At 37.0% G+C, this 12,526-nt stretch overlaps 1 protein-coding gene across 1 annotated transcript in view; it reads left to right on the top strand.

The window, feature by feature from the left end:
• Positions 1–12,526, top strand: part of SLC67A1 (solute carrier family 67 member 1) — a gene marked incomplete at its 5' end in the record, with an annotated part of 72,520 nt that overhangs the window by 49,948 nt on the left and 10,046 nt on the right. The window contains one exon of the mRNA XM_083358844.1: positions 11,569–11,670. Within this exon, the coding sequence (XP_083214970.1) occupies positions 11,569–11,670 (102 nt within the window). The remainder of the gene's footprint in view (positions 1–11,568; positions 11,671–12,526) is intronic.

The following is a 12,526-nucleotide window of genomic DNA, read 5'->3' as shown; positions in this document are numbered from 1 at the left end:
TCTCTGTTTTGTCTTCAAAGAAAAAACAAAGAAAATCCAGCTTCCTTTTGAAAAAACATCTTTGTGACAAACCATGACCTGGATGATTGAGAATCTCCATAGATTTAGAAGATTCTTTTAAAGCAGGAATTAAAATTAAGGAAAAAATCTCTTTCAACAATCTCCTCTGTCTAAGCAGTATCTGGGAAGCTGAGTCATCCAGCCATCCAAAGATGCTAGAAGTGTTTTTATCAAAAGGCCAATCTGGCTAGTTGAAAAAGGATTACAGTGTACAGATATTACAACAAGGGTGGGAGGGTGCATCTTTTGAAGTAGCAGAACATATGTTTTGGTATTACCATACAAAACTGGATAACTAACTGGAGAAGATCCTTCAAGCTTGGCCAGGGCAATCTGCTATAAATGCAAGTAGACAATGATCGGCTAAAGGCGAGGTGGAAGATTTTTTTCAAAGATGAATTCTGCATTCAGTCTTGGGGGATTCGTCATGTGTCATACTTAAAGGAAGTACAAAGTCATTGAAAGGACATGGGACTAAATTGGGAAGGTGCAGGGAAAGAGGAAAAGGCATTGCAGCTGTCTTCTAGGGAATGCGCTGGGATATTCCCTAGGATTAAATGCCTATAGTTTAGTTTTACATCATCTCCTGAAAATCTTCTATAAAGCCCTTCTAAATGAAAGTCACTGTTCACTTGCTGACATTAAGAGCTTTGTGCAAACTCTCACTAGTAGGGGTTTTTAGGTAGAAATAGGGACGCGGTGGCTCATTGGGTTAGGACGCTGAGCTTGTCAATCAGAAGGTTGGCAGTTTGGCGGGTCGAATCCCGAGTGCCACGTAACAGAGTGAGCGCCTGTTACTCGTCCCAGCTTCTGCCCACCTAGCAATTCGAAAGCACATAAAAATGCAAGTAGAAAAATAGGGACCACTGCGGTGGGAAGGTAACAGCGTTCCGTGCGCCTTTGGCGTCTAGTCATGCCGGCCACATGACCACGGAGACGTCCTCGGACAAGCGCTGGCTCTTCGGCTATGAAACGGAGATGAGCACCGGCCCCTAGAGTCGGAAACGACTAGCACGCATGTGCGGGGGAACCTTTACCTTTACCTTCAGGATTGGAAAAAGCTGCCACAAATTGTGAAATTATTAAACAAGTACACATTAAGATAAGGGAGTGTAGTTTGTTTATAAAACTGTTGGGGGTTAGGGGAGAAAGACAAGCTAATATGAATTTGGTGTATCACATCTTTTGTGAGTTTCTAAGTGTGGGGCAAGGCATAACTGAAAACAACAAAAATCATTTTGATAATTATTATTAAAAACAAGCATGTCTTGCCCAATTAACTACAGATAGATTTTTCATCATTTTGAAGACATTTTCACTGACTGTGTGTATAAAACATTACTGGCGACATTACTGGCACTGCTAGGTGCCAATGTACCACAGGTGGTACCCGTACCACTGGTTGAAAAGCCCTGATATATAATTATTAGTGGTTCTACTTGAATAATCCAGGAAAAAAGATTAATTATAAAATAAGGAGTTTCTTTTTCCTATAGAGGAGATCCCAGGAAAGATAATAACCATATGTATGATCTAAAATGTATTCCAAAGGCATATCCCAAATCAATGAATCTGATCAATGAATTAATAAAAGATTCTATTTATAGTAAGAACAAACTTGACATAATATGAAAAAGTGGTCTTGCAGATTAATGTGTGTGTGTTTGTGTGTGTGTGTGTGTACACCAATATACTACAGTATATATTAACATACGAATAGTAATATATAGTAATGGAACTTACTGTATGGCACTTCCACTTTGCTATCTTTTCTACTATAGCCAAATCTTTCAAGTTCACATAAAAAGGAAAGAAAAGAAATGTAAAAAAAACAACTCTTAACTAATCTGGTCCTTTGTATGTCTGCTTATCCTCTTCTCAATCTCATCCTTACTAAATCCAGCCAGTGCTGATTTTTAGGACCTACTAGGTGCAGCTTAGGAGGTAAGAGAAAGGATGGGGTAGACTTTCCTTCTAACAGTAGTGGAGAAATGACAGCTCACAAGCTCTGTACAGCTGCACCACTGCAAAAAGGAAAATGTCTTTTGGGTTACAGAGCAGCTGAGCTAGAAATAAATTAAAACAATCTCTACTCAGTACAGGAATCCAACTCAAACTATCCCTGGCAGACGTTTACCTTGCCTCTGCTGGAAAAGAGACTCACCACCTCTTTTACTATTAAGAAAAGTTTAAAAAAAAACATTGAATCAGAATTTCCCTCTTGATATCTTCAATCCATTATTTAGTGTCCTACATGCAGTATCAAGACAGAGCAAGCATTGGCCTCCTTCTATGTGACATCTTTTCAGGTATCTAAAAATGCTCTCATATCTCTTTTCTGTTCTTTTCTCAACATGCCCAGCTTCTTGAAACTCTCTTTCTAGGACTTAATTCTATCCTCCCTCCCCCAAACATCCTGGTTGCCTTTTTCAGAAATGTGTGTAGTTTGAATACTTCTTTCAATACATTGTTTAACACAGTATCTAAGGTGGGGTTGAATGACAGAGTTCTGCAGCAGGATCCATGTTCTCTGTCGCCTCAGAGGACTTAACAGATTCAAGTTACAGATCACTGGAATAACATTAGAAGAAGCATCTTGAGAATAAAACTGTAAGCAGTGAAAATAGTACTGCTTCATCAGAGGCAATATAAAATGTCCAACGTGAGTCATAGTATTGACTCATAAAAATATACTGCTAGTAATCAGTCAGTTTGGATGTCAAATAACCATTAATCACACTGTGGTGCACTTTAGAGTTGCAGAATAGAAATATCCTAAGAATCATTAATAAAGTTGGACAAAACTTGCTTTTTTGTCATTATTTCACTCGGTCTTTTGATTTGGCTAGGAAAAAAGAAATCTGGCTAAATACATGTGTACATGTCAGCAACCTCCTTCACTTTATTTTTAGAAACATTTTCAGTCTTGTGGAATTGAAAAAGACTGTTTGCAATGCAACATTTTGCTTTTGATTATGCTGTTTTTAGCTTTGGGATTCCTGGTATATGCTACTGGACCTTTCTCTCGTCTTTGCAGTTCTTTATGGCCAAACTCAGAACTAAATGACTGGTGTCCATTAATATTGGTTGCTGCTTTTCTTTTTTTTTTTTTTTTTTTTTTAATTTTTTATTAAATTTATTATTTAAAAACATTGGACACAGTACCAGCGAGCTGACAAACCTTTTTGTCTACAATGTTTAAATATATATATATATACATGTATATATGTACATCAAAAATACACTTAAATACACTTAGATTACAAATCGGTGAAATACCACAATATTTAAAACAGTGAGCTAGTCTGTAAAACCTAATAGAGACCTTTCTTTTTATCCATCCAAAGATACAATTTGTTCCAAATTCTATAATAGTCTGATTGATCTTTATTCTTTAATTCCAAAGTTAATCTGTCCATTTCAGCGCAATCCCAAATTTTCCTAATAACCTCTTTTTGTCCTGGGATCTCATTCTTTTTCCATTTTTGCGCAAATGATATTCTAGCTGCTGTGATAATATGGATCGTTAAGTATAGCACATCTTTAGGATATTTCTCTTTCGTGATTCCCAACAAGAAAAGTTCTGGACTAAACTCCAGATCTTGTTTCAATATTTCTTTCAGCCAAATCCAAATCATTCTCCAAAATTTTTGTGTTTTACTGCAAGACCACCACGTGTGGAAGTATGTGCCTATCTCTTCAGAACACTTCCAACATTTGGGAGATACTGTTGTGTACATTTTTGCTAAGCGGGCTGGGGGAAGATGCCATTGGTAAAACATTTTAAATAAATTTTCTTTATACGATGAGGCCAGTGTTATCCTTTTATTCCTATCCCAAATTGTTTGCCAAGTATCTAGGTCGATGTTATGTCCTAAATTGTTAGCCCAGATCAACATGGGGTCTTTCACTTGCTCTTCAAACAGCTTATATCCCAAAAGTAATTTATAAAAATTCCTTATTTGTTTAGAGTCCGGTCCCAATAATATTTTGTCCAATGCTGTTTCAGAGGTGTATATCCCCCATTCATTTTTATCCTTCCTAAATCTCGATTGGATTTGTAAGTAGGCCCACCAATCGAGTTTTATACCTTGTAATTCTAGTTCATTCCTAAGTTTCAATTCCCCCTCCTCATTCAGGATATCCTTGTATGAGATTATGTTACCCAAATCAAACAGATTTGGGTAAACTATCGCTTCAAGGGTGGATAGCCAGACCGGTATTTTGGTGTAATTGTGAGATCTAATTTTTTTCCAAGTATTGAGTAGCGCTTGCCTGATCCGGTGTCTTTGAAAATGCGAGAAAAGACCTTGTTTCTCCGTCCATAGGAAAGCATGCCAGCCATATTGCAAATCGTGACCCTCTAAAGTTAATAGTCTTCTATTTCTCAAGATTACCCATTCTCTAATCCAGCTCAGGGCCGCGGCGTGGTAATATAATTCCCAGTCTGGCAATCCAAAACCCCCATTTTCCTTCGTGTCTTGTAAATATTTCAATTTAATTCTTGGTTTTTTCCCCTGCCAAATAAAATTTAGTGATAATTTATCCAAATTTCGAAAAAATTTAGAGTCGAGTTGAATTGGGATATTCTGAAACAGAAACAGATCACTGGAATAACATTAGAAGAAGCATCTTGAGAATAAAACTGTAAGCAGTGAAAATAGTACTGCTTCATCAGAGGCAATATAAAATGTCCAACGTGAGTCATAGTATTGACTCATAAAAATATACTGCTAGTAATCAGTCAGTTTGGATGTCAAATAACCATTAATCACACTGTGGTGCACTTTAGAGTTGCAGAATAGAAATATCCTAAGAATCATTAATAAAGTTGGACAAAACTTGCTTTTTTGTCATTATTTCACTCGGTCTTTTGATTTGGCTAGGAAAAAAGAAATCTGGCTAAATACATGTGTACATGTCAGCAACCTCCTTCACTTTATTTTTAGAAACATTTTCAGTCTTGTGGAATTGAAAAAGACTGTTTGCAATGCAACATTTTGCTTTTGATTATGCTGTTTTTAGCTTTGGGATTCCTGGTATATGCTACTGGACCTTTCTCTCGTCTTTGCAGTTCTTTATGGCCAAACTCAGAACTAAATGACTGGTGTCCATTAATATTGGTTGCTGCTTTTCTACTGACTTCTTCAGTAGACCCATATTGCGTTTTATTTGCTTGTGCATTCTTGTAGATATCTGACAAAAATGACCCACTCCACCAGCAGTTCTGGTTTCTGTGTTGTAATCTTTGGAGTAATACTGAATCTCGTGATACTATTAAACTTAAATTAACCTTAATATTGATTTCTTGTACTGGAGTTCTTAAAGTCCAGTACAGTTTGGTGTATGATAGCTATGTCATGCCTTTTTTCAGTTTTATGAATATGACTTCTTTTGAAGGCAGAAATATTATTTAGAGATTATTTGTTAAGTGCATTGAGGTACTTCGCAAGACTGGCTTCCTTCCAAAAAAGGAGATTAAACTTTATCTCCACTGTGTACTTTTCTGCTTTAAGATCTGAAAATATCAGCTGGATTTATGGCACAGTTGCTGTTGTTAATTGTGCATGAAAGGAAGAAAGACAGTTTTCACTCTTTGAATTACCATACTTTGTTGGGAGTTTCCAATTAAATATTTCCCCTGCAGATTCAGAGGCTTATATGGCTTTGAAGGAGGACAAAGACAAAGTTGTTTCACCTGCAGCTTGTGTACATAGCCAAGGGCGGCTCTTGTTATGTCACTTGCAAACTATTTCCTTCCTCTTTGGGATATTGATAATACATATTCCTGTTAAGGTAAAAATCTTTCTCTTCATTTTACTTCAAAGAAGGTCATGTTACAAAGGCAAGCAGAATTTGAAGGTAGGAGATGAGGCCTAGCAACTTGCTTGAAATGGCCAAAGGAAGTTCAGTGTGGAAATTAAGCATTTTTTCAACATTGACTTCTAAAAACTGGAAGGGGAGTTAAACACTAAAAGTATTCAACCAAGTCTCTAAATCAACCCACATTTCTGAAAACAAAATTCATCTCTATAACTGAAAGTTGTCATTAGCTACCTCTACTCGGCAGTTCTGCAAAACTGGAAGAATTGGAGGTTCTACGGCAAAGTTGGTGGAATAATGTTTACTCATACACAGTTAGGCTAACAACGGGAAGAGCCAGATTAAAATGCCCATTTGTATCCACTTCAGGAATTGTACATTTACCAAATATTGGGGAAGGCTGCTATATTTCAAAACACAGGAGATCACAAATAGATGATAGTTAAGGATAGCTAAAAGAAAAACTCAACATCATTATAGAAAGTCAAATCCCAAGGAACCTTTCAACCTGTAGGTGATACTGGAAAGTTTAGGTAAGAATTACAGACTGCATAGCTCTATTTATTATATTACTGCTGAGTCAATGACCCTGAGTTCAAAAAATGCCTGAAGTCTGGTAAGCCTTCACCACCCTTTGATAGAATGACACCACCCTTTGATAGAATGCCTGAAGGCTGAGAAGGTGTGATTTATGTGAGCTAGCATTTTTTCCTGCAGTAACTAATCCATGTAGCCATTATTCCATGGTACATTATGTAATATGGGATGTTGCAACATGCTGGTAACTGCTAAGTGGTATCGGGTAGCACAAAACCTAATGCGTCTTATCTACTACTCATAGGAGAGACCCAAGAATAACTTGTTCTCTTGTCATTTTCAGAATCAGAGGCTACAAAATACATCCACCTTCATTCCACATGTCCATGATTCAGTATCAGCTCCATAAAGTGGCATTAATGACATACAATTATGCTGAAATAGCTGCAGACTAACATTTGGGTGTGTTGCACAATCATTAATTAAGAAACTTAGTAGCACTCTCACCTGATCATTTCCTTTTAGTTTCTCATCTATTGTCAAGTGATATAGGAGAGAGCTATAATCTGCTGACTAGTTCAACACCTAATTTCCCTTTGAATGCCTGTGAAAATAGGACCTTGCTCTATTGCCTTGGCTAAAGACATCTTTATTTTCCTGTGGAGGAGACATTTGGTCCCTTTTTTTTTTTTAATTGAAAAGTTTTACAATACAATTTTCCATTAAAAACCCCCATCCCCCTCCACCCTCCCCTCCCTACCTCCCCCCTACCTCTTCCCTCCATTTGGTCCCTTTTGAATAGGAGATTGCAAGGTTTCTTGCTCTCTTATTGTCTCCTTTACCTTTGCAGGATTCTTGAGATATATGAATATGACATAGTTTTATAACAAAGGGGCGGTCCATTCTCTATTGCAATGTGACCAAGCATATTCATCAAATAATGAATTAAATTAATGTATTTGCAAATATGACTACAAGTGTTTACAGTACTCAACTAGATAAGTCAGTGGTCTGATTCTATAAAAAATAGTTTCTTGCGTTTATCTAGGCTCTCATACATTATAATATTAGCTGTGCTTGTGAAATGTTTTCCTTGTGCATCCGCCCAGCATAGTGTCCATTTAAAATTCACTTCCAGGAGACCTTGCATTTGAACATGCTTTCTGCAGTTTATAGGGATTGCAGTTCAAAAATCACCGGAAGAGTACTGTATTAGGGAAAGACTGTCTTTGAAAATTACACTTTTTGAGTGCTATCCAGGAGACAGAAAAAGTTATGTGTCTTTCTCAGTGAAGTATTGCCAGCCTTATTCTCAAAACTGGGCAAAGAACTTTCTTTTGAGGGACCAGAATATCCTGTTCCAGTGCAAGCCTCTCAGAGTTCACAGAACATGACCTCTCCAAGATTTTAGGTTTGAAAAGCCAATATCTGCTGTGTGCCCCATGTCCCTTGATTATCAGGAGCATCCATTCTGACATGAAGAGGCAGCAATTTAAAAAACAACAACAACCATCTAGAACTTGGGGGGGGGGTCCTCAACCTTGGCAACTTTAAGACTTGTGGACTTCAATTCCCAGAATTCCTCAGCCAGCTGCTGGCTGAGGAATTCTGGGAGTTGAAGTCCACAAGTCTTAAAGTTGCCAAGGTTGAGGACCCCTGATCTAGAAGATCCTGATTTCTGTCTGCCTTACAGTGTCTTCTTCCAAAATATTTCTACTGCTGGCAGCTGAGCTTCATAGGCATCATGTCTGCTCACGAACTGAAACATTATGCACACAAACCCCACTCCCTCATTCTACAATCTTGATCTGCGGAATTTTTATCTCTCACATTTGTTAGCCAACTTTGTAAAAGTCTTTCTTACGATAGCCACACACCTTGTTCCAATGCAAGCTATGATATCAGCATTTTAACTGGGTGTTTTTCCCATTATATTTTCCCAGACTACCATACAAGGCAAAACATAAATGACTTTTTCCTGACTACCATACAAGGCAAAACACAGTGTGCTGCTACAGTGACATTGATTAAATTATCTTTATGCGGGACAATTTGTGGTGAATAATGGAACTATTACCATACTTTCTCCATCCTCCTTACCCCTCCGTCCATTTTCAGCTTGAAAGAAACATAACAAATCCAGCTTCTGGTAGTTTTTTTTTACTATTGGGAATAATCTTTCCTGATCAATACATTATGTGGGACTTTTATTTCCATGATCTGCTCTAACAGAATAAAATAGCTATGCAGCTTGCTTGTACTGCAATTGCGATGCAATCAGCACTGGGCTTTTCATATTGTTTCTGCTATTTTCTTTGTTTACTGAATGTTTTTAGGGAAAGAAACACTCCAATGCAGGAGGGTGTGTGTCTATGAGTGTGTATGTAAATAAGTCAAAAGTCTTCAAAAGTAGGGCACTGTCAAAAGTAATTCTGCTGTTGTGAGTGATATATTGGATAAGCAATCCTGCATGGGTTATTATTACCATGTTAGAGCACATATTCTGATGGCATGATCTGAAGTCAATAGTGAAATAGAGTATAATTTGATTAAAAGAACAGCCATAAAACTCACAGATAAGAGTGGGCTTCTGATTTTCCAGTAGTTATTTAGGATTTAAAGGACACTTTTTGCAATTCTGTTCCATGGCACAACAAACTCTCCTCCCACCAAAAAAAAAAAGAATCAAGAGATGATAGCAATCGCAACACTTCCCATGGCCCCAGATGTTATTTTTATATCAGCTGCACAATGGCTACCTTTTGAACTGTAGTAGAATCAGTGTAGATGTGTGTTGTAAGGCATATTTGTGGAGTCTTGGGGAAAAATCCAATTATACCTCAAACCTTATAATTATTCATTTAGTACAATGGCACACCCAAGGAAGAAACCTATACATTTAAGAACTATTTTAAGGGATCAAATTGCGCTGTCATATATATATTAATTTATTGCCTACCTTCCTACAGTTGAACTTGCTTTTTTCCCCAAAAAAGCTTCCCATTTAGACAGTGTTGAGATCTCCATCGGCAATAAAGAATAGTGTCACATGTTCAAAGTACAGTACCCTTAAAGTGATTGAAGAGAGAGATCAATACTGCAGCTACAGACCTTCTTTTTTTAGAGAGAAAATCTTGAAGGTATAGAGACCAGAGTCATTTGATTTTGTTAGATGACCTCCCAGGTAAACATTTGATTTTTTTTCCTGCCTAGGGATGTTAACTGGACAGTTTGATTCATTTGCATAAAAAAATCCTGTGACTCAAGCAACTAATGAAGAATTCAATTTCTGTTTAATCTTTTTAAATGAAACCTTACGTGTATAATGGTGGATATGGATGATGCCCCCCAAAATGTTAGTGTACAAATATACCAATTTGGTTTAGTAGGACTCTAAGCAGTAAGTTGTTCTGCTGTATTTCAATCCATTTATTAAAAAGTGTACAGTGAGTTTAGGATTTTAGCTGATACCTTTTAAATGATAAAAGTTTTAAATTATTCTAATTATCTTAACTGTGTACCACATCAGCAATATTTAAAAGCAGGAGGTGAGGGGAGTAAAAATATTCTTACTAAGCATATTTTGGCTATACATATACATTGGAAGCAGATATAGTCTTCATTTTCCTGAATAGTGACCAGGACCAATTTTTTAACTTTTTGTTATCAAAAATGTCATCCAGCTCAAAAATAGTTTTGGAAAAATTGTACCTGTCTAACTCACTTTTCCAAATATATTATATTTCATATAAGTTTTAATTTAACTTGTATTGTTTAGAGCCGATTCCTCAACATGATATCAAAGCACTGAGAGATCCACCCTATATGAAATTATAGTCAATGCCTGTCTTATTGTATTTTAAAGATACAATGGTATGTTCCGATTACTCCTTTGACATTTCTCATTTTAATGATGAATTATTCTCAGAATGAGCTGTTGTCTAATTTAACCCCATGCCCATTCTTCCAAAACTTGTAGACATTTTTCCAACTCAGAATGCCTTCCCAGCTGTTGTTTTTTTCCCATGTCATCACAAATGTTTGTTTGCTGTAATAAATTGTTGAAAAGAGGTGATTAAATGGTTATAGATGGGAACAGCTTGAAGACTGGTAGTACTGGGACAAGAGTCCCGTCCCCATCCCCAGTTTTACTTTGATGATGATGATGATGATGATGATGTTAATAATAATAATAATAATAATAATAATAATAATAATAATAATAATGATGTTGGAAGGGACCTTGGAGGTCATCTAGTCCAACCCCCTGCTCAGGCAGGAAACCCTATACCATTTCAGACAAATGGCTGTCCAGTCTCTTCTTAAAAACTTCCAGTGTTAGAGCATTCACCACTTCTGGAAGCAGGTTGTTTCACTGATTAATTGTTCTAACTGTCAGGAAATTTCTCCTTAGTTCTAGGTTGCTTCTCTCCTTGGTTAGTTTCCATCCGTTGCTTCTTGTCCTGCCTTCAGGTGCTTTGGAAAATAGCTTGACCCCCTCTTCTTTGTGGTAGCCAACAAAGTTCACATTGCATGAATTTATGTGCAACATTTTCTTAAGCTGTAATTTCTATATGTCATCAGTATAATATAATTTCTTCGATCCATTTGGAATATTATGGGCACTCTTACAAAATGAATGAGATGATGGGTTTGATCAAAACACCTGTGAACACCTGGGAGGTTTATTTTTAAACATTCATTAAAAAAATAAAATTAGGACAAGAAACCTGGTGTGTATCACAGAAGATACTGGCAGGAACATTAATCATCTCTGCCTTCTCTATTGGGGATCCAAATGATAGAAGACATGAACATAATGCTGAAAGCAACTATTCAATCAATTGAAGATCTCCTAGATATAATCTAATTTTGGGATCTTAGATACTCTGCAGAAGCTATTGTTTACTATGAGCCTGTATTTAATCTAGACCAGGGGTAGGCAACCTTGACTCTTTTATGACTCGTGGACTTCAACTCCCAGAATTCCTGAGCTAGCCATGCTAGCTAGCCAGCATGGCTAGCTCAGGAATTCTGGGAGTTGAAGTCCACAAGTCATAAAAGAGCCAAGGTTGCCTACCCCTGATCTAGACATTTCTGAGAGCTTGATTTATCTGTGTGTTTTTTTCTCTCTCCCCACCCTGCCAGGTCATCCAGGGCCTAGTAATTGGAAGATTAACCAGTCGCTATACTGAGCAGTCTTTGCTTATGCTGAGTGTTATTGTTTTATGTGGCGTTGGCATTGCTATGGTAAGATTCAACACAATTTTGTACTGCTCTGGATTACGAAGTGCTGGAATAATGTCCATTGCAGATTATGCAGCTGAATCTGAAGAAAGAAATGGGAAGTAAACAAAAATTATATCTGTAAATGCATTCATATAGACAGCAATAATCAATGAAATAGTGAAAATATATGCTGTTATCCAAAAATTCAAATGCCATCTGGCTGAAATGGCTCATCACTTGGGCTCATATATTTAAAATTAAAGTGCCTCCTTTCATCAAGCTAAACTAGGACCAAGATTTTCTGTTATATGATTTCTTGGTTTTTAAGAGGAACACCAGTGCTGATCACGACATGATATTAAAATCTGAGCAAAATAAGCTTCAATTTGGAGAAGAAAGTAAAGTTTAGTAAGAAGTACAGATAGTCCTTGACTTACAACAGTGTTCACCTTTTGTTACCTTCTGACAAGCAAAGTCAATGGGAAAGCCAGATTCCCTTAACAACTGCGTTACTAACTTAATAACTGAAGTGATTCACTTAACAACTGTGTCAAGAAAGGTCATAAAATTGGGCAAAACTGACTTAACAAATGTCTCACTTAGCAATATAAATTCTGAGCTCAGTTGTGGTTATAAGTTGAGAACCACCTGTACACACTGAGACACACAGCCACATACACACCCAGCATCTAACTTTTGATGCATCTGGGAGAAAAGGCTTACTGTGAGAAATGGACCACATAAACCTTAAAAGAAAGGGACCAGAAAAAGATTCCCAAAATTACTCTTGATAGAAAAGTAAGGCTGATGTCCTCTTTGCAAATAAAACTTTCTGAAAGCTTTGAGCTTAAGCATCCAATAAGCAAATGCCTTTGCC

Source organism: Vipera ursinii (genome assembly GCF_947247035.1).
Source record: "Vipera ursinii genome assembly, chromosome: 1".
Lineage (NCBI taxonomy): Eukaryota > Metazoa > Chordata > Lepidosauria > Squamata > Viperidae > Vipera > Vipera ursinii.
The sequence above is the reverse complement of the archived record's forward strand: the minus strand, read 5'-3'. Positions and strand labels throughout refer to the sequence as shown.